This window comes from Netta rufina (genome assembly GCF_964035555.1).
Source record: "Netta rufina genome assembly, chromosome: 3".
NCBI lineage: Eukaryota > Metazoa > Chordata > Aves > Anseriformes > Anatidae > Netta > Netta rufina.
In genome coordinates, this window is record NC_140125.1 from 13853429 (window position 1) to 13879198 (window position 25770).

Sequence of the window (25770 nt, forward strand, 5' to 3'; positions counted from 1 at the left end):
TTCATTTTACAGGTCCAATAGTTTCCATCACTTTGTGAAAATGGCACTTACAAAAAATCCTAAAAAAAGGCCTACAGCTGAAAAGTTACTACAGGTAAAATTTGTGTGATTTTTTTTAATTTGTTTTTGAAGTTATAAAATTAAAATGTGTTTATTATGACTGATTAGTATTTTAATGTGTTTTTTCCTTCTGTCTTTCAGCATCCTTTTGTTACTCAGCCACTAAATAGAAGTCTTGCTATTGAACTTTTGGATAAAATGAATAATCCTGATCATTCCACTTACCATGACTTTGATGATGATGATCCTGAGGTAGGAATACGTTTTAACCATAGAATCAGCTTGAGTTTTTGTTTGCCAACAAAACTAATTGATTAGATACTTAATTATTTTTTGTTGAGCCACAGAAATGTGATCTCAGAATGGTCTGCAGGGTTTTGTTCACTTCAGTTTATTCTCTTGTTCCATGTGTAGACTTGTGATGCTTACCAGATCCTTACCAAAATTCATTGTGTTTGAGGGAGGGAAGATGAAAGAAAGATGTAAACATTTTAATTTTATTTGTTGTCCTTCTGCATTTTATGGTGCAAAAGTAAATGTGGGCTCCTCCAGTCCTGCATTATCGTGCACCCTGCTTTCTATTTCTTCATGAAAATGTCTTTATCTGCAAAGAACGCATTCATAAAATCACTTTATATCCATATATAACTTGTTTCTTTGCTTTTAATCTCCTGTCTCAGCAACTTTCCTACTAGAATAATGATTCTGTAGTTGTTTTTGTCAACTGTTTTGCTGTGTTTCTTGCAGGTTTTATTTTCTATCTTAGAATACAAGACTTGATTTCCCTCACGATTTTATCAAATTCAAAGTCTGGTTTTCTGCTTTAACAGCAGGTTAAAAATATCATGCTTATGTAAGGTGATAAACAGCACAGGACTGAAGTGATTCTTAAGAGAAGACATATTTTGTTATTGCATCCTGTCAACATACTTAATTGTATCTTAGTGAAGACTTCCCAGATGTACACAGTTCCTTAAGTAATTACCTCTTAAGGGGAAAAGAAATCCTTTAGGCACAAATCGACTCATTTATTGCATATTTTTGTGCTTTGTGTGTATTGCGTATTTTTTTTTAAATAGGGATAAACTAGTCTAAAAATGTCTTCAAATGAATATAGGCCTAAAAAAGCATCTACTTTAAGATACTCACTTTCAGATTTTGAAAGTTAAATGAGGTTTTGTAGTTTCTGTAGAATCAAAGACAAGTTGACATGCACTGAATCTGCTTCTTCCTTCCTTAGAAGTTGAAATAAATATCTGGAAAGAAGCGAAACTAAAATCTGTTTTTTATTGTGGAGTGCAATGTTTAAGTGGGGAAGGAGAGGAAGGCATAAAGATTGCATAGTCAGTACTCTTAAAAGCAATTCCAAGTAGTCAAGCTGTGTAAAATAAATCTAACTAAATTTTATTTAATTTATTTAATTTAAACATGCAAGAAAACCCTTAATGTGTTTGACTCTCCCAAGAGAAAAGTTTCTGATTTCTTACGTCTCCGTCAGGAGACAGCACTGAGGAACTTGGTTTTGCTCTTTACCATAAGTTGTGAGGATCAGATGGTGTTTTTATCTTACTGTCTGTTCAGTGATGGTAGACAACTAGGAGGCCCCCATAAAGTAGTATTTCTGTAGAAACCAGAAAAACAAGACTTTCATAAGCTGTCATAAGAAGTAAGATAGCTGTTTTCAGTGTGCTTTATGTTAGGTAAGTGTTTGGGTCAGACTAGCTTGCACAGAGTAGCTTTCCTGGAAATTGTACTGAATCATTGATGTGCCATTTCCCCGTGTCACTTTTACATATTTTCCAGTAAGAATGTGTCTTTATTCTGGGCCACTCAGCTGGAGAACCTCTCTTCTCTTTCTGTGTGGAGTCACTTCAGCACACATTTTAGTGACAGTTATCTGTGGCTTTCAAAATAGTATTCGTTCTTATGTCCATTCTGGTTTACCTTTAAGAAGTCTCTTCACTTGTCCAATGTATATCACTTGTCAGTTATCCCATCATAAAGCCTGGTATCAGGAGAAAGTTATGCCTTGTCTGGGGAGAAAATAAAATAAAAACAGTCTCACAACAGTGATCAGAGAAAAATGCATATTTTCAGCATTTGTAAAGGAGCTGTAAGGGTTGACAGTATTGAGGGGATGAGCAAGTTGTCTTGAATGTCTTCTCAGTTTATTCTTTTGGATGCAAGTTCATTTGTTGTTCACCTTTACGAGGCTTATGTGGGGTTTTTGTTGTGTTCATGGACTTCACAGCTAGACATAATCCAGTTCCCTGCATTCATCACGTGGCCTTGGTCTGTTCAGTGGGCTTCAAATACCATTACCTTTGGCGTTGAATCATCTTCATCAAATAGACAACTTAGATGTCACTTCTAATGTCTGCCCAAACCTCATTACCAGAATACTTTCCAGCAAGGCTTTTAATCAGCCTGCAAAATGAGATTGATAGGGACACTTGGGAAAATGTTTCCTTAAAAAATAAATGAGTGTAGGATCTGCCTCTGCACATAAAGCAGATGATAAATTATCTGATGCATCTTGAACAAGGTCTGTATATCAGGTATCCTGTCACAGATAAAAGTTGTGGTTGACACTGCAGTCATTCCCAAAGAGGGTAAGAAACTTCCGTATTCCTCTTATACATGGTTGAACACACTCCAAGACCTATCTGTTCACAGGCTGGATGGGGATGTTCACCTGAACCTGGGGAATGACCACTCCTTTACTAGTAGCAGACACCCGAATGCATCCACCAAAAATTAAAAGAAGCAACATAGCATGGTACAAACAACTCTGGGGAGGATCTTGAACATTAGATCTGCACTGTGGTTTGTTTTTGTGTGTGTGGTAGTCGGTCACTTCGGTTTTTGTTGGCTTTTGGAGGCACGGGAGCTTTTCTAGCTAGCTGTGGTTTTTGAAGGCAGGCTGCTACCCACTGATGTTAGCCCTTCACCTGGCCCTTGGAGGTTTTATGGGAGTGCTATTTGTTACTGTTTGGGTAGGATAGTCTGGAGTGTTGTCGTAAAGATGAAACAGCGTGTGTGGGGAAATGCAATCAGGTTGTTTGGATGTAATCAGAAAGGTCTCCCGTGGATACAGACAGTATTTGTTTGGCAGCAATACCTGTGACTGTGGCATTTATGTTTTCCTCACTCCAACTAACAGAGCAGCACCTCAGTGGGTTTCTGATTCCAAGACAATTTCCATTTGGGACTCCCTTATGAATAAGGTATTGTAGCTGCTGGCAACTGCCTGTTCCCTTTGATCCTCTTTATTACGCCTGAGTCTTAGCACCCTGTATGTTTTGGGGATGAGATTGTTTGTGAGATCTGTACCATGCTTAACCTTGTGCCCAAATGGCATTTTGTGTTGGCAAGTTAACCTACATTTCGTTGTCCTCGGGCACAATTTGGGTGTCAGCTGCTTCTGTTGTTTAGTTGTCAGCATAGGTCTTTCAAGGTGAATTGCAGACGCTGTCCTCTGACAGAGCGATGAGGATTTGACTACTTCCAGTAATTCTGTTAGCCGAGGAAAAGGAAGTGTGAGGGCGGGTTCTGCACGTAGTACAGTGTGAATATCTGTGAACATCTGTGGCAGGATACAGGGAACTTCGAAAATAATGCTGCGAAGGCAAAAATGCTTTCTACCCGCTCTAAACCTGCCTCCTGATGCTGGCATCGCAAATGTGCACACACCCTGTGCAGGTGGGCAGTGCCTCTCAACCAAGGACTAGACGTAAGCAACCTTTCAGTGCTTAGTGTTTGAAATATTCAAGTGGAAAAAAAGGTTAAACCTTGAACTGCATCCTGAGGTATCTAGAAAGCAATTTTTTAAAGCTCAAAAGAATGCAAAATAGGCAAACCAGAACTGCAGAAGAGGAGGATTGTCACAAGCTCCAAAAATGCAAGCCTCACTGTGAGATGCATTTTCTCTCGTGCACCCACAGTTTTGAAGCATATCCAGTTTAAAAAAAGACCGAAGCAAGCATAGAAGTGAGGTGAAGCCCTCTGTACGTATGTTTGGCTTGTAATATAAAGCAAGGCAGTTGTCTTTGACGCAAAGAGGATGGGAATAAAGCTTTCAGATAATACTTGAGGGTTAAACAGAGTTGCAGAGCATTTGTGACTTCTTGTGGTATTATACCAGTTAAATTTCTCTAATTGTCATCCCTTCATAGTCAGAAGTTGCCAGGGAATGATGAGTAAAAGCAAACTTAATGATGAGTAAAATGATGCAAACTTAACTTACAAGCATGTCAAATTTCTGACACTACTGTGTCATATTGCCTTCATTAAAAATTGTCTTGCTGCCATATGTTCAAGACAGGAACATGGCAAACATACAATTTTCACAGATTACTTGGGAGAAAGTTTAAATATTTTTTTTTTGAGAGTAAGATTTCATAACAGAGGACATACTGAAAACACAATTAGGATTTCTGTTGCTGATTTTGGGGCCTCATTGTACACATCAGTCAGTTGGTCTTGTATTCTTGCTAAGAAACCTTGTCTTATGGTTTCTTAGAAAACCTGCAGTAGTAGATAGGAAGGAAAAGCAAAACTCCAACAGGATCAAGGAAAAGAAAGCTACGTCTTAAAGTTCATGATGCTTCATCTGGTACAGAAGTAAATGGAAATCCAGGGAAAAATAGAGATGGCCCATACATATGAAGGTGAATTTCTAGAAATGATGGCATCGCTCTTGCCATACAACACAAGGAACTTGCTGTGTGGTACCAGGGATATTGTCTCTTCTGTTCAGCTCTGAAAACCTCAGGCTAACTTGTCATCTATTGAAAGAAACTAACTGATGATGTTTTAGAAATCGGTTTAGATTAAAAACTGGGAAAATATGGTTGTCTGAACAAAGGAAAATCTGCTGCTAAGACTGAGTTAGTACTGCTGCTTATTTTGGATGCTACCAATACTATTAAACCGAAAGGCACAGAAAAGAAATGTTACACGAGCAAAAGTGAATCATAGCCAGTGTTATCTTCATTTGCTCAAATCCAGAGTTTAAAAACCCTTACTCTGAACTTGATGACATTCTCAGAGAAATGTGGAGACACTGTAGCTAAATAATTCTAACTTTAAATAAATATTTCTAACTTTAATGTACAAAAAAAGGGAATCTTTATTTTTAGCTTCTGCTTGATTTCCTTTTGATATTATGCTAAAGAAATATGCTAAAAAAATACCATACCATATCAGAATACCGTGTTTTAAATGAGTATACGTGGATATTCAAGTATTATTTTTTTCTTCCAGCCTCTTGTGGTGCCTCATAGAATTCATTCAACGAGTAGAAATGTGAGAGAAGAAAAGACACGCTCTGAAATAAACTGTAAGCATGTATAAATGACAACATTATATGTTCTTAAATTAATCATTAATATTCTCTTACAATTTCAACTAGTATTCTGGGTATTTGACACATAGAAACATTTTTATTGGTATGCAGCAAAATAAAAACTTTCACTTCCAGAATGTATCTGCAGGTGAAACAGTGTAATAAATGTGTCTAAAATACTTGAATACACACTTTGTCAGCACTTCAGTAAATCTTACTATTGCTTCATCTTAATTGAACAGTACACAGCCTGAGATCTTCTGATTGCTGGTTGGTATAGCCCCATATCTCACTTGGGCAAGGATATTGAGAGTGATGCCAGATTGTGCTGGGTACCAGAATGGCAAGGAAAGCTTTTTCTTCCTTAATTTAGTGTATTTGTCATGTTTGCTTTTGAATTGAAACAGATATATGAAAATTGGGAAAGGAGAAGGTTGATCACCAGCCATTAGAATCACTCCACTCCCAAATCCCCAAGTTTTAGTCATTCCTTTGCTTGAATTAAATCATAGCATTTTCTTGCAGCTTCAGTTTTCTTTAACTAAAATAGAGGGGAGATGTCTTAGACCTGCCGAAGAGCTCTGAGAAGGTGTGATTAGTTTTCTCCGAACTTCATTCAAGGCTCTTTAGTCCTAATGAGTCTCCCATAATAACACATCCAAAAGTAAATTCACATAATAGATGTTTTTATAAGCTACAGCTGTACTAGACCTTTAAAGAGGGTACTTTGATGCCCTCCCTATTCACTGAATCCTTTTCCAGATTGTAGAGCAATTAGGTAGGGTAAACGATGATTTTGCTGCCTTCTGTGATAGAATAGTAGCATGTGTCAAAAGTTTCCATCAGTGAGCATAGAATACAGTCATTAAACCGGATTTATTACATGTGTTAACCTTTGGAGGAAAATTTTGTCTAATTGCTGCTTAACTTAAGTTGTTGTTTTCCTTTTCTCTTCTTTAGTTGGTCAAGTAAAATTTGATCCACCCTTGAGGAAAGAAACAGAGCCACATCATGAATTTGTGAGTAACAAGCAGCGTGTACAATGCACAATACATCATTCCCTGCAAATATCAGTGGAGGAGGGGAAATAAAAGATGCATAGCACACTTCCTTAGCACTACTAAAATCAGTAGTAATTCTTCCAACAAGGGGGAACATATCGGTCCTAATAATTCAGTGTCATTAGACTGTATGCATCAAGACCCCCTTCTTTGTGGTTTTTTTCAGGTTTGATGTATGTGCTAAGCAACAGCTCTTTGTGGTTTTCCTCTATCCTTTATACCTCATTGCCAAGTATATCATTCCCTTTACTTAGAGTTACAGTTCTAATTGTAGAGTTGCTGTGTGTGTACTCAAATGCTTCTCTCCCCCATGCTCATATTGACAATGATTGCTATTGGAAATAATCATAAAATTGAGAGCCTGGGAAGAAGCATGATGCGTTTGAAAATGGATTTTTGGGGGGAGGTTTATTTTCCCATGCAAACAAACTTCTTGTAGCCCTGAATCACACCTGAGCCACACGGAGTCTGGCAGTTGGTGTATTGAGTGACGATATAGTACTGATATTTTCCTCCTATGGGTCCATCAGTACAAGAAAGGGCTACGAGAACTCAGGCAGTGGGGGAAAAGGTGTCTGTGCTGTCTGTCACACGCCACTGCAGTAACTTCTGTGATGGAGGCTGTTGCTTTCCACATCTGTGCACTTGGGCAGTTTCTTCCCATTCCTGGGAAGGTCAGTGTTTCTACCATCAACTCAGCAGCTACCTCAGAATCATTTCTGAACTAATTCCACATTATCAGGACTTTGTTTCTGTTCTGCATTGTCTGGATTGTGAAGAAAATTGGTGGCATCATGTAATTCAAAGTATGATGCTTTTTACTTTTTAAGAATTTTATATATATAGAATCATAGTTGCCAAAAGATGTGGGTGGAGAAGCTCAAGTTTTAAAATAGTTTCTTTCATTTTGATTTTATCAGTCATTCACTGTACAAACCAACTAGTCAGCTGGACAGCTTCACTGGGGCAGGGAGGTATTTTTCATTGTACCTTAGGAACCTGAGTTGCTAAGCTGCAGAGAGAGAGAGAGATTTTCTGCAGGGGGTTGAGGCATGACTTCTGAAAGCTCTTCTTTGGCAGGTATGCTTGGAAAAGAGAAATTGGGCCTTTTCCCACAGCGTGTGTTAGCAATCAGGACCTTTGCACTTCAGAATCTTAGAAGCTCTTTCTGCTACAAGAAGGGACTTGAACTATCCAGATTAATTCTACTGATAAGGAAATATTTTAGTATTATGTATTCCTCTGAGAGTTTGCATATTTCAAACCTGTCCAAAGAACTTGCCTTCTCTCTCTACAAAGATCTGTAACTGCTTTTATGGATCTTTCTCAAGACAGAAATTAACTGCCCCTCTGCCCATAACAGAACAAAGCATACAGACATGACTTGTCCTTTCAGGATATAAAAATCCTTTGCTTTAGGACATCTTAAGTAATTTTCACCTTTAAAAGATTAATATATTCTTTTTGATTACCTGGCAGGAGTTGTGTTTTTTTTTCTGTAGTGCTGGTCTAATTATTTGAGTTTGTTTTCAGTGTGAGCATGAATGGGAAAGAACGAAACAATCATCAGTTTGTCACAGGATTACTGTGACATACCTAAAAATGCAAGCAAGATAGATAGTTCTGTAGGCAAAGGTAACTGCTTACATGAAGTATTTGGATCTGTGGTAGCTGTTTCTGTAACATATGCCAGCGTAGACTGAATTAGAGGAGTCGTATTAATTCTTACAGCTGCTGTTAGCCAAGAGAGAAGCATAACTGTCATTTTCCAAGTGATGATGCTGGGTCTAGAGACAAAAGAAAAAATACATTTTGTTGTTAGAAACCAGCCATGGAACAAATGGGCAATTGCAATTGGCATTTTCAAGGAATGGCTGCTCTAGCAAAAGAGCCTTCGTACAAAGCAGGCTAGAGGAGAAACTTGTAATAATCTACACCCTCTGGGGGAGAGACTTGGAAACAGGAGCAAGAGATGCGCTCTCTTTTTCCAACAATAATGTGAATCTATTTGTGTTAAAGCAGTTCTCCTGACCCTTTTGCTTTTGTCTCACTAAAGCTTGTTTAAACTCCATGCGAATTTACTGAAGGGGTATGAGCACACAAGCCAAGGGACTGGACCACTGCTGAATGATGATTTATTGTTGGTGATGCCCTCATATTTTATGCTGGTACACACATGCCTCTTACTGAGGCAGGTTGTCACCCATTACCACAGCTCAGGTGATGAACAATAAGTCGTCATTTTGGTGTGATTCAGTAGCATTTGGTGATGTGACAATACCCTTAGCTGTGTTCCCCCCTCCTGCCTGAACTGTTTTAACATGGTTTGAGCTTCAACTAACAACTCTTTTTTTCTTTTTAGCGAGAAAATTTCCCTTTATCTATCCCTGGCTTTCAGTCACAATGTAAATAACTTGAGTTTCTTGATCTCTATCTAATGAACAGCCTGACAGTAGCGATTTTTTGGACAATTCAGAGGATATATACTACACTGCAAGATCTAACCTGGTATTTTTCATCTTATGCCTTTCTTTGTCAGTGTTGGTTTTGTCTTTGTTTTCCTTTTCCAAAGCTCATGTTCTGTGCTGTTGTTGTAGTGGTGTTCTCATCTGTGTAAAAGCCATTTGGTGCAAGGATTATTCTATATGAATGTTTCTGTAACATAGGATGGAATTCTTACAATGTGCAGTACTGAAAGTGTTTAACCCATACTCGTGTTTCGTTAAATCACTTCTGTAGAAGGGGCTCAGTATTACACGTTCATTCAAACTTATTTAACTGCTTTACAATGCCTAACGTGTTAATTTTATGGAGGGTGATTAAAAAAGAGAAACTACATCCTCTTCATATTTTTGCTTGGTAGCTCCTTTAAATAGTTCCATGAAAGACTATAAAATTATATAAGTTTAAATATCCAAATTCTCCAGATAGCAGTTATATTACAGAATGAATATAAACTTAATACAAATAACAGAAGGCAGGGTCATAAGTGTTTTCAATGGCATTTGGCACCATTTATACTCTGATATATTTTCCAAATTTTCTGTTACCACACTGCTAAAGAATTCAGTTGTTAGCACTGTAGCATGGAAATTACTGTAGAAAGCAAATTTTCTTATTTCTTTACTCTTTAGGCACAACGTAGTTACGAAAGTAATGCTTCTGACTTTGACAACTTCTTATATGGTGGAAAAAATGAAGAAACATTTTGTAGCAGATGAGGATTGTTTTAGTCGATTTCTTTGATTTGTGAGCTTTTTAGTATAAGTGTACTTGGGGGGAGGAATGGAAGACTGAGGTGTTTGGGGATGTTTTTTGTTTGTGATTTTTTGTTGGTTTTGGCATCAGTTGGCTTGGTGCAACTTGAATCTGCCAATGCTGTAATTACTGAGAGCTTTGACTCATTTTTGGAAGGAACTTAATGTGGAATTCCTTGGTAGAAAAAATGTTTCACAAATTGTTTTGAGATTAGTAGCTTAGATTTCCCTATATGCGGTGGGAACAACTCATCCTGTGCAATTGCTCTGTTTTTGGGGATGGGTTTTTCTTGATTTTATTTTTGTTTTGCCTTGTTTTATTTTTCAGTTGCTGCTTTTTTTTTTTTTTTTTTTTTCCTTCAGATCTCCTTTGGCATTGTCACATATCCCATTAGCTTAAAATCTGAGGGTCTAAAGGGGAGATGAGAACGCATCTCCCAAGTGAACTGTCCTTCTGTTGCATGAGGCCCTGGGCAACCTGATCTAGTGGGTGGCATCCCTGCCCATGGCAGAGGGGGGCTTGGAACGAGGTCATCTTTAATTAAGGTTCCTTCCAACCTGAGCCATTCTATGAGTCTGTGATATGTTGTTTTGCACATTTTCAGAAATGTTTACTGTGATAAAATTGATAAACTACTGATGTTGCAATCATGAGAGGGTATAGCAGGGCCAAATATCTTTCAGTTAAAATATTGTTGCTGTATTTAAGCATTAGTTCAGAAATAGCCTCAGGTATGTAGTATCTTGAGGAAAAATATTATTTTCTTCAACCTGTGACTTCTTTCAGGTTATTTTTCCACCAGATGGGTTCTAGTGGAAAAACAGAGCTTACTGTTGACAGGATTCAAATCAAAAAGTCATGTTGAGCAAATTTTAGTTTGGGTTATCCTGGTCATCAATGAAATATTGTGTTGAAAATCTTTTTCATAGCTGAAAAATTGTTTTTGGATGCATCCACCCCGGTCTTGGAAACTGATTGATAACACTATAGTCACTTTTTTTCTTTGTATTGGAGGAAAAATTAAATGATTCTACATTGGACTTCATACAATTTAGTCTGGAGTATTCAACACACAGTGGAAAGTATTGAATTCTACTTTTTAAGGAAGTGGGGATGGAGGAGGTGAAAATGTCAAGTTTCAAACTGAAGTTGTTTTCAGTTGCTGTCAAGTTAGCGTTCACTTTAGATTTCTCTGGCAAAGTATTCAGTAAGGGATTTGTGGTTATCATGCAATGCTTGCTGTTAAATTTGCCAGAGGTATTTATGCATTAGATCCGTGGGGGTTTTTTTTGCTTATAAACATTCTGGATTTAATATTTTTTAATAGTCTTTGGCAACAGTTAATTTTCAGAATGCAGTGTTTCAGTATAGCTTTTTGGTGTTAGTTATTTATTTGTGGCATAGAAATTGAGAGATTTATAGGAAAACCTTAAGTTAAGGAGAAGTGACTGACGTAGATGATAAACTTTGCCCGGAAGACTTACTCTTTAGTTTGTTGAGATCATTTTTCTCCTCACTATACATGCATGTGTATGATTTTCACTTTGTTAAAAGCCATATATATTCCTATTCCTGCTTAGTTATACTATATTTTTAGAGTTATATTAGTTATCTATTAGCTGGATTTCAGAAAGTCTTCATACTTCGCTCTGCTTTAGTTAATGAAATGATGTGTGATCCTTAGAAGAAAATGAGTAAAAATGTGAGGGGAAAAGTATGTAAGGGTTAGGAATGTGTTTGGTTTTTGCTTTTTCTTTTCCTTCACTGTATGTTTTCAGTACTTTCTACCTCAGCAGAAGTAATCAAGAAGATGAGATGCTGAATTTTGTTGCTAGAAGGCAGTTTTAAAATATTGTGTAGAGGTGTCTGTTTGATTGGGGCCTTACCATAGTTAATTAGGGTGGTAATGTTCGCTTACGTGGATGCAAAATAGTGCTGTTTGTGCCAAGCAGACACTCAGACAAAACGTATAGAGAACTGAAATACAAGGAAGAGGGGAACAATAGCTACGTAGCAGTAACGCACAGGAAACCTCAGTCAGTCACCAGGGAGGAATTACTTTTGCTCATGGTTAAATATATATATATAATTAGCTATTTCTGCTATCCACAGAAAATAAAGAATGTGATTTTTAATGAAGTAAAGGCATTGGAAGTGTATATTTATTAAGAAATATTAAAGCTTGTCTTAAAATAAGCATTCTTTTTTATGGGGTAGCATGATAGGAACTGCTTAATCATTATTCTTATTAAGAAATAGGGATGCATATGTGCCTTCTTGTTTGCTAAGTTTGTAGTCAAAGGTGATGTGTAGTCTTCAAAATTCAGATTTACTTCCCCAGCACTTCGTGGATTTAAAGACTTAAGAAACAAGGTCATTTGAACAAACAAAATGAATAGATTAACGTTCCAGGATTAAAAGATACGTGAAGTAACTGCGAATTGCTGGTTAACTGTATACATTGTTTTGCTTTTTGAGAGACTGAACACTTAAAATAAATTTTTCAGTACAGCTCAGCCTTCGAGAACAAATCTGTTGATTAGGAAAGAAGACTAAAATTTACAGTAATGCTTAATTCATCATGAAGTTCTGCAGAAAATTCAATAGCTTTTTTTTGAAGCTTCAACTGCTGAAGATACTGTAGATTTAATCATTCTTGGGGAACTTGTTTTATAGCATCGTTGATTTCTTTGAAGGGTGTAATTTGCCGTTTTACATGACTTCTTCCTTTAGTTATACCCAGACTGGTGAGAAGAACTAGTGGTTATTCCCTGTATTATCTCTTTTCCAGAGTGATTGTTGTCAGCAAATAGCCTTCTGTCTTGTACACAGTTATGTTGGCTCAGGAATGGGTCCTTCATAACCTGAGCTTGAAAGCAGAATAATCTGGGGTTGTGTCTTAGATTTAACAGCAAAGTTATTAATGATTTTCTCATTCCTACTGGGTGTAGGTCTTAAGCTTCTTTTGGAAAATGTTTAGTCATTCAGACTCATTTAGTGTGAATGTTGTCTGATTAGAAAGAGTTTTTGTTAACTAATTGGCATGGTATGTATCTTAAATGAGAATATTCATGGAGATTAATAATGTTGTTGGGCCACTTTCAGGATGTGGGTGAGGTGATAGCCTTTATTAAAGCAGATGTTGCATCATTTAGTACTTCATGCTAATTTGTTCTTCCCAGTGGGAATCCATACATGATAAGGTTTCTGTTTTGTTTATGTTTACATTTGGCTTTAAAAATAAAAATCTACTTACACTTGTTCTTCTTATAAAGTATAATAGCTCTGTGGAGGGCTTATATGATAAATGCAGTACTTATCTATGTTAGTGTATTAAATATATAGCTAGAAGGTGTATAAAGTCACAATTCCAGGATATATTTGGGAAAAAAAAAAAAAACAAAACACTAGCACTTTCAAAGAGCCGACTAGCTCTCAAAATGTATCTGGTAATCAAGAGTGAAAAAGTAGGTTTCTCTAGCAATGGGTTACTTGACCCCACATCCCCATATTTAGGTTGAAAACCAGAAATATTTTAAAAGTTTGCAAGAATGCTAACAGGCTAGTCAAGGACAGGGAATGAAAAATATATCCAGTTATAATCATAGTGAAAAAAATGCTAATAGCACAATGGTAAAATGAATAAAAAATAAGCTTTTGTCCTTTTAAAGAATTTAAGCATAAGTAATTCTGGCAGATGCCATTTTTCATAATGAGGAATCCAGTGAAGCTTGTAAGGTCTTGTGACAGGTGAAGGCTCTTTATGTTTGCTTATTTTCTCTTATTAATTTTCCTGTCGTTGCTGTACAATGTATATGGTCATGCATTGCATGATATGTAAATTAAAATGGACAAGCATTTTATGTCTGGCCAACATAAGATTTCTGTTTCCTGCTTGTGATTAATGTGATTGTGCAAGATGCAGACAAAGCACTTGACACTCAAACTGAAAATTTCAGATTTCTGTATACCGGTCTGGGGTTATTTTTCTCCAACAATCCTTTTTGTGGCATCCTCTTACACAGACTCACGCCACCTGTTTAACCTTGTTGTTTGTGAGTCTAGTGATTCTTATGTTTCCAGTCTTGTTATTTTCTGCTGCAGGCCTGAATCCCCAAATACCTGTGCTTACATTTGGCTGCTGTGGACCTTTTTGAATAAATTATTTTTGGAATAATTACTGACTCACAGTCAGGAGAATTAGATCAGTGTATCTCTGGTGGATTGGGGTGTGTCAGCTGATGGTGAGAACCAGCAGAAAGAAATTGCCTGGATGATGTTACAGATACTGGGAATTACCAAGGCTGAAATTGCAGAGGGCTTAGGATGGCCTTTCACAGGGGAGGGAGATTCTCTGAGTGAGCTGTTGGGGTACAGGAATAGAGTAAAACTGTGGAGAAGGAAGATAAGGATACCAGAAGGTATCAATAATACCTGTGACTGAGGCCTAACCCCTTCCACCTGCTACCTCATGGAGCCTGAGGTGTGGCCCTGGAGGAGGGCAAGCCTTCCACCTGCATGGCCATTTCTGAGCCCTTCCTTCCTGTCACCTCATTTTTCTGTGGGAGTGGGTAGGGTTTGTTGGTGGTTCGGAGTTTAATTCTAGAAAGTGGTGTGTAATAAACTCATACTAAGGCTGACAAGTCTCCAAGGTTCAGGAAATGGCAGCTTTGGGCTTGCCATTGCAGTTTTTATACAACCCTCTGATCTCTACCTTTTTACATCATATCAGTTACGTGTTGTTTATTTCCACAATATCTCACTTGTCCTGGGAAAATATGAAAAGTCACTGAAGCAATCAAATGCTACTGACAGCTGTGGTAGAAACACCCATGTGGAAGCTACTACTTAGCTTTACAGAGTAGAGTTGAAGGTGCAGTAAACAAAACCTGGAACTCGTTGCCAAGTAGAAAACAACCTTTCATAGCTTTGTGTGAAGTGATTGCCCTTCAGTTTGGGACTGAAAGCTTGTGGTGGCTTGTGCTTTGGTATCTGGGAGCACTGGAAAATCTTGTAGGAGACTTCTCCCTTGATTCTTAAAAACAGCCTTTGCGAGATCAGCCCCATGAGTTGTCGTTGTCTAGCCCAAGCTCTTGCAGCGTGGCTGTCTGGGCACTTTTCTGAAGGATGGCATGGTTTTGATACAGGCTGCAGCCAAAAGAGGCCTATTCTACAGAAAATACTTCAAAACTATTGAAAAGTTGTCTAGGGAAGAGCAGTGTAGCTTCATTTGTCACTAACTTAGGTGATAAGTGACTAATTTCTCCTGGTGAACACACACAGTGTTTTGGGAAGCAAGTTTATGTGCAGATTTCTGTGTGATTCATCTCAAGAAGCCAAAACCATTTGATTATAGCAGTATCCTCCTGGCAGACGCAAAGTTGTTGGTGCTTCAGTATGGTCTCTTTATTCCCATTAATGAATTAAATTTGTATGCCATACGGCATCCATTGAATAGTAGTGTCTGAGGCCTGTTGGCACTTCTTTTTCTGAGTAGCCAGCCCTCGGTGATAGCTTGAGTGCTTTATTTTGCTGCCCGTTCTGTTAATACTGTATTTTTATTTTTGATACAAAAGATATTGTTAAAATCTACATAAGAACATAGAGTTATCTCTCAAATATATATCGGATAACCAGAGCTATTAAAACCCTTTTAGTGTCTTCTCTGCTTATTTCTTTAACATTGCCATCTGCTAAAGGCATTTCAGGCTCTCTGCCAGAAGAACTCCCCATCTGAAAGGAATACTATTAATGTGCCAGGGAGGGATGGCTGGCTTCTGTAAAAACTAGTGCGATCAATTTGATGGGGCTTGATCCATCACAAAGTCCTTTTTGTTGTGTTTTTTTTTTATTTCCTTTTCTACAGCTGACTTATTTGAGGAAAGGATCTGTGAGGCTAAGGAAGAAGCTAATGACAGAGTTTTAAAAGGAATTAGAGGTGCAGCAAGCTGGCAGAGGAGATTTTCAGGTGTGGTGGGCTTGAGAATGGTGTTAGAGGCCAGAGGAACTAGTTGGTGTGGTAGTTCAGGTGTTGTAGAGAGGGGTAACAGCAGTGGGGTTGATGTGGGGTATGTGTTTGCTCACCTGTTCATCTTAAAGATTCATTCTCTTGTATTTCAGGATCTACAGCTAGAATATGGTCATGGTCCTCCGGGTGGCTACTTCTTGGGTGCAAATAAGTGAGTAAACAATGGCATTTTCTGTCATGTATATTCACTCAAGGCTGTTTTACTACAAGTTCACAAATGTGTGTTTAAACACATCAACTGAAATGGATGTAGTAAAATGTCAAGCTTATTTATATCAGTTATGGTTCCAAAGTCACTATTTATACAATATTAGTAATTGATACAGAATTACAGCACCTTTCAGTATTTGAGGCAATGTTGATCGTACTGTCTCTGTGGTGCTGTGAGTCTCCTTTTAAGAGCTGTTATCTTGGTCTGCTCGTTAACAAAATGTTCTGCATGGTAGGTGTTGCAGAGCACAATTTTACCCCATCTAGTAAGTACCACTGCTCTTCTTTGAAGTTCCGATATGAACCCCTTCTTAGTGTTATAGGGCATGAAGAGCGTTCAGTTACACAGGCTTTGAAAAGTAAAATTTACCTGTTTCGAAGACATTTAACTTTATAGGTTTAATAATTTTCTTGTGTTAGTCATGTGAAATAGTTTTCAAAGATATCGTTCCTTTCCACCTAGTTTCTTAATTTCCGTTTATGCATGCCAGAATTAGGATGCTTACCTTTGTGTTGCTAAATCAAATCATATTTTAAAAATGCAGGAAATCTAAGCATAAAGCATGCTGTTTTTTTACTATCTTTTATAGATCAGTAAAATCTGTATACCAATATCTGTATAAATCTATTGTTTCCTATTCCTGCATTTCACCTGTTATTCTTCTGTGTTTTCAAAGACACAAAACAATGAATCTATTCCAGCACAGTAGCTGAATGCACATGTTACTTCAGCTTTTTTTTAATGCTGCTGATTTTCTTGATTAGTGTGGTTTTCTTCTAAATTTGATCAAGTTAAAACAGCCTTGTTTTACAGTACAAGGGCCACTGTGCTGAATAGCAGTACATTAATAAATGCAAACGGAAGTGTACTGTGTAACTTAGAAAAATGCAGCACTGTTTGTTTGTATGTAGATGTTTGATTTATGTTCTGAAAGCTAGCTAAAATAATATGCTTTGCATTATTTGCTGATAGAATCATGGGAGCATTTGCCTTGGCTTTTGATAATTAAGATTGTGTGCCACAATTAAACTGTCTTCTTATTCTTATTTAATTCTGAAGGAGTCTCTTAAAATCAGTTGAAGAAGAACTGCATCAGCGGTAATTCTATTCTTTTTTTCCTCTTGTGTGTTTCAAAGTCATTTGCACGTTGATTTCTTATGTCTGTCACAACTAGTTCTTGTTTGTCCCTGTGTGTGCCAAGAAGATAAGAGAGAGGCTTAGTTGGCTGTAATACAGCTGTGCTTTGAAGAAGAATAATAATCATGATAAAAAGCTAAAAGACAATAGTCTGTAAAAGGGGTAGTAGCCCTTTAATCTCCTTTTTTTTTTTTTTTTTTTTTTTCATTATCCAAATAATTTTGTTAAAACTCACTCAGCCATAGTACCTTGTTTATTTTCTTAGGGGACACGTGGCACATTTAGAAGATGATGATGATGCAGACGATGATGCTAAACAGTAAGTCCTCTTGTAAAAAAAAAAAAATAAATAAAACCTGATACTTGAATAGAAGAAAAAATAATAAAATGTTGAATTCAAGATACACATTTAATATTTTTCCTAGGTTACATCATCAGAATTTTGCTTATTGTGCTGATAAACTTGTGGTAAATTAAGGAGAAAGATCTTGTTCCTCACATGATGTAGTTGCCCTTTTGTTTTCTAATTTTGAACAATATCTGTGTACTTCTATTGAGACCGTAAATTATCTCACCCTTGTCCTGGATGTGTCTTTTAGAAGTGATGACTATGTAAAGCTCTAAAAAAAAAAATACATAAGGTGTGTTACCATCTTCTCTAGATGACTGAATTTGTGCTGTCCGCATTCTCAGCCAAGAGAATGCTTATTTAGGTGTTTGAGGATGTTGGAACAGAGAGAACCAGCTTCTTGTGACTGCTAAGGCAGTGTGGATAGGCATATGTTAAAGTAATTATGCTCATTTAATTCCACTGATACAAGTATTTGGGGGCGTTTTCACTTGGCAGATGAGCACTCAAAAAATTTCCAACACACAGCAAGTATGTGGAAATTTACATTCCTGAATAAATCCAATGTAAAGAAAAAAAAGATGCCATTGAGACAGATTTCTTGTTTAGTTTCCAGTTAATGGATAATTCTGAAAGCTGTTGCTTCATACCAGAAACCTGTAAAACATGCATTCTCTGTCACTGGACTATTTACCCCTTTCCAGAGAAGCAAATATCTCTTTGTATTTCTTTTCTTGAGGTATTTTACTCTTGTTCCCTTGTAACAAAGGTAGGGCTTTCATCACCTCAATGAACATGATGGACAGCCCCCTTGAAGAAGGGGGCTACCTTGAAGAAGGCTACTGATCTTGATAGTGTCTGATGTCAGCTACTTTACAGTGACAGTACTTTAAACTTGCATTGATTAATGATCAACTTCTCAAAACACAAGGCTGTTTGGTGCAAGTGACATTTACAGAAGAAAAATGATTTAGTCAGTTTTTAGCAGGCATTATTCCCTTGCTAATTCCTTGAGAAATTCTTCGTATTTCATTAAGTGGCTTTCTAAAGATACCATCAATTACACTGTTTGTCAACAATATGAAGCTTCCAAGTATTATCTTCAAGGGGAAGAGAGTGGTAACAACACTCATTGATCTGTTCTCCTGCATTTGGACCAAAGAGCCTCCTCTGCTCGTAACTGCATAGACCTTACTAATGGTAAATGAGGCTTCCTTCACTGTAGGATGAAACGGTCCCCCTATAGCTCCATAATGCCAGATCTACTCTGGTCAGAGCACTGAAGATGCTCTGGATAGCTGCACTGCTGTGAGCCAGTTCAGCTTGGTTCCTCCAGCTGTATTAATATCTAGATCTCTTCCTTGTGTACAGCTCTGTGTCCTTGTTCATTTTTGCTTTGTTCCTTCCCTCCTGTCTTTCTTGCTCTGTTTGCAGCTCGTATCATCTACTTCAGTCATGTTCTGGGACCAAAAAAGCACCCCATAGCTTCTAGAGAGGTTCTGGTTTGTCTGACCCTAAGGACAGTCACAGATGGTAGTACGAACATGTCTTGAGATTTTTGTATCTTCTCACATTGTATACCTAGTATTCTTTTTCTACTGAGAGGTCCTGAAATTTTCCTGGTATCACAGTGATAAGCCTCAGATGCCTCAGCCTTGACTCAGATGGGTTCTGCACGTGCCTGTTTCCTCTTGGTATCTGTTTGAGTCCAGAGCTCTGCTGCGGTGTGTTGGGACATCAGCTCAGTCTCTCATAGCTTTCTCTGGAGCCTGCTTGAAGATTCAGGGCTCTTATTTGATTCTTATTTGATTTATATTCTGTGGGATGGAGCTGCAGTTGAAGAGCACATGTGACATCAATAGCTTCTTCCCTCAGACCCAGAACACAAACAATGAAGCAGCTGTCCCCTCACCACTCCAAACTGATGCCACTGCATGACTCCAAAGCTGGATGATTCATAGCAGCAGAGAATACACACACTTCAGGGAATATACAGAATTCTCTCTCTTCTTTTAAGGATTTTGGTTGCTTTGATACATCTTTTTCTCACACATGTGGCTAATCTGGTGATGCTTGAATTTCCTGGTTATGCAAGTTGAGAAGGCAGAAAATTTTGATGCAGTATCCTGTGTGATCAAAGTGCACATGCACTTTGCTGTTGAAACCAGGACGCACAGTCCTCTGTACAAACATCTATCGTATTTGGCAAAAGCTCTGACTTGTTTTTTTAAACTGGGTTTGACTGCCCAGTAACACTGTGGTGGCTGTCTGAAATGCAGAGAAGGATATGAAAGAAACAGAGTGGCGCTTGGACACACGTGACTCTGAAGAGTTGAGCTTGGTCTCCTGCTCAAGGTGATTGCCACCTGCATTGTGACTGAAGTACCTGTCACAGGGTATCCTGTTCTCAGAAGTCTCTTCCAGCTTCTGTAAAATAAAAGCAGCTGATAAGATGCTAGAACAGAAACTCCGGAGAAGAATGATGCAAAGCAGGCAAGCTGTTAAGCTGTAAACAAGCAAACTGATAATCTTACTACTTGGATATTCTCCCAAAACTTTGGAACGTAATTTAAAAAAAAGCAAAATATTGTGCAAGAATGTCAAGTTTTCACAGCTGTATTCCTGATTTATTTAATGGAAATAATCTTCTGTTCCAGAAGGTTAGGAAACAGTGCAGTGCAAAAGTTTGTAAAAACATCAAAATTCTAGGAAATTAAGATTTAATAAAAATACAGCACATTCTTTAAAATGCAAAACCGACAGAAGAAGAGTACTCCTGATGCTTCAGCTTTCTTTTTTCATGCTACCTTGTACTGTTGAGCCAACCTGCTGAATGATTAAGTTAAATATGTATTTCCCAAAAGATTTGTGTGAAAAAAAGAAACTCATAGAAGGAGAGGAGAAGGGAAAAACAGTAGGTTAGCTGTATATAGCATTTTTTTTCTTTGCTTTCATTTGGAAGGCTGTTATGAAAAGTTTGTGGTAAATTTTTTCAAGGAATGGTATTAGTCGGTTTAACTCTCCATTGCCTTATATATTTACAAATGGCTCTCTAGAAAAGCTTACTGAGAACCCAAACTTTTTTTCCTCTCAACAGAGTAAATGTCTGCTCTGCATCTCCTTGCTTTTTTCCACACAAGCATGTCCCACAAATCAGTTCAGGTCATTTGTGGTCTCAAGGATCCGTGATGCTTGAGTTTTCTGGTAGTATATGTGGTACGCACAGCAATAAGAAACATGTTTGAAGGTATTCGAGTACGATGCAGTTATTTTGATGTAATAGTGCTGTTGACAAGTTAATGGTGTATGTATAGGAGTTACTTGTGTGGAATTTATAGAATCCTGTATCCTCTTGAACACTGCAATATGAGATTCAAAGAAATACACCAGACAGCAACCTGTCGTGTTTCTTTTCTTTTACAGTGCCACTATGAAACCTAAAGTACCACCTCCTTTACCACCAAAGGCAAGTGAGGGGGGATTTGTTGCCCAGAATAAAAGGGATGCCTTTAAAAATAAATCAATGAAGAAATGCTGATGGTTCTTTGGGGTGAACCATGACTTGAGGACTAGAATCAAATTTTAAGTCAAGTGTGTGTTCAGGGGGAGTTCGGCGGTTACCATAATATGAGCAGAATTGGAGAAAAAAAAATTGTCAGATTGCTATCAGTTGGCTAGGCAAAAACTGCAGGTTTGATTACTCACTGTGCTGCACTAACTATCTTTGTATAACTGAAAAGGATTTTACAAGCAGCTTTAGTGCAGCCAGTGACTAAACAATGTTGTCCTTTGTGATTCCACTCCCTATTTGGGGTTCTTTACACAAATCTCTGGCTGTGTCATTGTACATTCCCTAGTTTCTATTTAAATGTCTGGTTTGGTTATCTGTAGTCATGAACGGTGACATTTCAGTATATCCAATAATTGTTTAATGCATAACTTGAATGTAATTTTGAATTTGATTTTTTGTCATAAGATTTTTTATTACTATTGATTTTCTTCTAATGCTTTTTTTTTTAAAAGGAAATCTTCATAGCATAACATGTTACTTTATTAATTTACCTGTGAAAATTCCAAGATCCAAATACTTCATGTCTTTTTCACTAACAAGTCTTTTTCACTAACAAGTCTTTTTCTATTATGTGAGTCTTTTTTATTGTGTATTTATTACTACTATGTCTTTTCAGCCTAAATCCATCTTTATCCCCCAAGAAAGCCATTCTTCTGAAAATGATAATCAAGGGACAATCAAGAGATGCCCAACGTCCGAGAGTCCAGCAAAATCTGCATCTCAAGTTCCACCCAGACCACCCCCACCACGGTTACCTCCGCAGAAATCTAACGTTTTAGGTAAGAGTTACACCAAGAAGCGTACAGGAGGTATTGCTTAAATAATCTGATGTGATTTTGTCTACATCTATGCACACCTTAAAGCATGCTGGAATGGGTGGGTGTTTTTGTAGTGGGTGAGTAACTGAAGGTGCATTGAAATTAAAGAAAAAAAAGCACACTGAAACTCTTAATGTACTTTCCAGTAAAGCCACTGACACAATTCCTTGCTGATATCAGTGGTGACGTAGTCGCCTTTCTAAGCAACATGCTTGTAATGTTGTATACTGAGATTGTCACAGGGAATAAACATTTTCCTGTGTGTAAGTTGCAGATTCTTGCCCTGTGTGTCAACTGTTATGGTAATTTGGTATCCGTAAACACGTCAAGATTACAGTTCTGCTTTCAAAGTTCAATTTTTATATGTAGTGAACGGGGTTAGGCAGTATACCAGGTAGTAGTGCTTATTTACTGTTTGCTCAGGCTGTTCCTTTGATGCTTTTGTTAAGGTCTAATGCTTTGAGTGCTGTACTAGGCTGGCTTGTTTTAAGCAAGTTTGGTGTTTGACTCTTATTTGGTATCTCACTAGATCTTCCTTGCTATATCTTTATTACTGCAGTTGTTGTGTTACATCTTTTGCTGTAACACTCAAGTATCTAGTGCTGAGGAATGCCTCGAGGCTACTAACTAAAAATCAGTAATTGAATTGTTAGCTATATCCAGGCTTCTCTTAGATACTTTAATAACATTTTTCCTCATAACCATGACTGCATCCCTTTTTCTGTCCACACTGGCTTTGTTGCATTAATTACCAACCACTATGGGCTGAGATTGCATGTGGCTTTATAGATGGTTATGTGTGCATGTGTGGGGAACATGTATGCTTTAGAAATAAGGTATTGGATCATGTCCTTGCATCAGTGACACGTCCAGAAATTTTGGTCTTTCAAAACTGTTTTTAGGCTAGACTGGTCTTCAGTTTAAGGTAGAACACATTTTTAAGTCTGAATCTCTTTAGGTAACGGCTTCACTTCTGTGCAATTAAATGGTGAAAGAGAAGGATCACCACCTCAACACAATGAAGACAGAGACACTAATTTTTCAAGGAAAGAAAGGAAAGAAATACTGGTGGGTATTTAAGCTTCTAGATGTTATTCTAATGCCTCAGCTGCTTTAAATGAGCAACTGAAAGGAGTAAGCATGCTTTTTAGAGTAGAAATAATGTTGGATGGCATCTTGTTTACTTGATTCAAAGCACATTTTTGCTAGATCATCTAGTTGTGATACAGTCTTATGCTGAAGCTTGAGTCAGTATTTGTCAGTAAAAACTAAAATAATCGTGGGTATACAAGGCTTGCTTATATTCACATATTTGAGAGACATCTAATGAGAGGGAGCTCCAGCAAGAGATGTGTTGTGCTGTACTGAGTAATGACTACATAAGCAAATGAGGAAATTAAGGAATATGCTGCCACCTGATGGCTTGCTGGAGAATTTGGCCGTTCCTAGAAAGGAACGGCATCAGGGCTGTTCCCAAATGAGTCCTCCTATCCCAGTGTATGCATACAGCATTTTGGGTGTTCAGGGGAAAAAAAAGATGAACTTAAATCTGGGGAGGGCTGTCCAGATACCTGAGCTGCTTGCCTACTGGCATTGGGAGTACCAGGTTTCAAGGTTTAGTAGCTTAGGTGCAGTGTCAAACTTGAGCTCTGTATACTCATGTGGAGTTGCATCCTTGGAGAGAATACAATTTTACACCACCTGATTCAGCTGTGGGCTGAAGAAAGGGAATATTCCTCATCCCTTTCTCTTCTTCCAAGTGAGTTTTTTTTCTTTCGATCAAAGCAGCACATGGCTTCCAGAGTGGTCACTTCATTACTGTTATGTAAAAGTGGAAGTGGGAATGAGAGATAAAAGAGTGGGAAGCTTGTTCAAGTTTCCCTGTTTCAGAAAACCTGAAACTGCAGCCTTTGGTGGCTTTTTCTAAGGATGAGACTGAAATGTAGTGCTTTTGAGAGAACTGAAGGAGAAATAGGTCAGCTACCTAGTGAACATTTTGGTTTTGTTTTAAGGAACTGCCAGTAATGCAGGTAATACTTCAGAAAGTGTGATTTCCTGAACTGCATTGAACCTGGCCTTTTAAATTGGATGTCTAAAGTTTCCTGTGTTTTTGTAAAACCTATTTCATCAGAAGTGTGCTGTTACTAGAAGGAAATGATGTTGATACAGTACGATGAGTTTAGTACCGACTGATAGAGCTTAACACTGCTTGAAGTATTGAACAGTTGAACAGTTGCTAGAATATTGCTTAAATTACTGGATATAGCATTCTTTCGAGCATCATAACATGAGAATGCTGTGCAAGAGATTATGCAGCTATTCAACGAGGAGATATTAAGGAATAATAGTAGTGGTTTTAACAAAGGAATATGATGCTCTTCATTTGGGATGTGTGGTCAGTAGGGGAGGGGTGGTTAGCAAAATTGTACGGAAAGAAGGAAGTATAGGTTAGAAGGAAAGTCTGTAGCCTAACCTCATGCTCAAAAATAGGAGTGTAGACAAAGCCCTGCTGTGGATTTTAGATCTGTTATGTGACACTGAACATGGTGATGTGTCCCAGGAGGTGCCTTCTATTACAAATGTGCAACAGAAATCTTTATCGTCTAAAAAAAAAATCTATGGGGAGGGTTTTGTGTGTATTTATTTTCTGTTAATGTAATTATGCTTGATTATTTATTAACTGCTTTTAACAGCAATGTACATTTTTAATATACATTTATATTTTGGTTTTGCTGTAGTGTGGGGAGATAATATGCATGTCCATGCATATGTACACTTGTGAGTATAAACAGTTTTTTAACTTTTATTTTTCAGAAACCAATTAGTAATGGCCTTCCTCCCACACCTAAAGTACATGTGAGTATTACTGAGACATACAAATGTATCTTTAAGGCAGGACGTGTTTTCTTACTAAAGCTGAGAAAGTATACTTTCTGAATATTTGTTGTATTTAAAATTAAAAAAAAAAAAGTGTAAAAGTATCTCTTAGAAATGTTAATCCACAGGTGTAGCATTTCAGAAATCACAGCTGAGTTTGTGCTAAGTAAATTCTGGAAATTTTTTGGTTTGTTTGCAACATGTAAAAGTAAATGAGAATTCTGTGACAGTAAATTAATTTCAAGTTTACTGGATGTACTTACTGATCGGTCTTTTCCTGTGGGATCTAAGGAGCTGATACCTCAGGAATTGCAGACGTAGCACTGAGTTCATCCTGAGCAGCTGTAGGTTTCAGAACTTCTGAACATAGCGTTCATAGATGCCTTAGGGCTGGAAATAACTGGCTACAATCACATAAGTGCACCTTCATAATGTAAAGCAAAGTAGAATTTCATTGTATTACCTGTGTGAACTTGTCATTGTGCTTCTAGCCAGCTCTGCCATCAGAAGAACTAGTCTCTCCCTTTTCTTGACCCTTTGTTTTCTGCCTTTAGCATTCTCCTCCTTGGATGCTGGAGTGTGCATTCATGTAGTTGTGCAGGGAGCCAGGGAAGGTGTTTTTAAACAAACCTTTTGGTACATTACTCCTAAGCCAGATCAGTTTTTCATCTTCACATCAGAAAATTAAATAGCTACAAGGATGCACAAGGGCAGATGATACTCTTTTTCTTCCTAACTATTTTAAAGGAGTAGGAAGGGTTAAGGCAGAAGTCCTGCCTCTTTTACTTAGAGCTGTAATACCTTGCATAAATGCATGGGATTGTTGCAGAGCTCCAAATTCTTGCTACATTTAACATTGGTTATCGAGGTCAACCCTGTTCTAATAAACTCAGTGCTAAACTAAATGCATGGCATAGGTGTGTGTATGTGAAACTAGTGGATGATAGCAATTTTGAGATACTTCTGGCACTGAAAACAACTGAATCACATCATGGGGAGGGAGAGATAAGATAACTGGTGACTGGAATGAGAAAAAGGGTAGAAAGTCTAATA

At 37.6% G+C, this 25770-nt stretch overlaps 1 protein-coding gene across 5 annotated transcripts in view; it reads left to right on the forward strand.

The window, feature by feature from the left end:
* The window catches only part of MAP4K3 (mitogen-activated protein kinase kinase kinase kinase 3), a 79701-nt gene that overhangs the window by 29653 nt on the left and 24278 nt on the right, over positions 1-25770 (forward strand). For 3 of the 5 annotated variants that reach the window (XM_084285323.1, XM_084285320.1, XM_084285321.1), the window contains exons 11-22: positions 13-94; positions 202-312; positions 5326-5401; positions 6368-6426; positions 8914-8976; positions 15847-15905; positions 17025-17063; positions 17368-17421; positions 20875-20917; positions 21639-21801; positions 22799-22908; positions 24655-24696. In XM_084285323.1, the coding sequence (XP_084141449.1) occupies positions 13-94; positions 202-312; positions 5326-5401; positions 6368-6426; positions 8914-8976; positions 15847-15905; positions 17025-17063; positions 17368-17421; positions 20875-20917; positions 21639-21801; positions 22799-22908; positions 24655-24696 (901 nt within the window). The remainder of the gene's footprint in view (positions 1-12; positions 95-201; positions 313-5325; positions 5402-6367; positions 6427-8913; positions 8977-15846; positions 15906-17024; positions 17064-17367; positions 17422-20874; positions 20918-21638; positions 21802-22798; positions 22909-24654; positions 24697-25770) is intronic. The other 2 variants (XM_084285324.1, XM_084285322.1) reach the window with 1 other exon arrangement.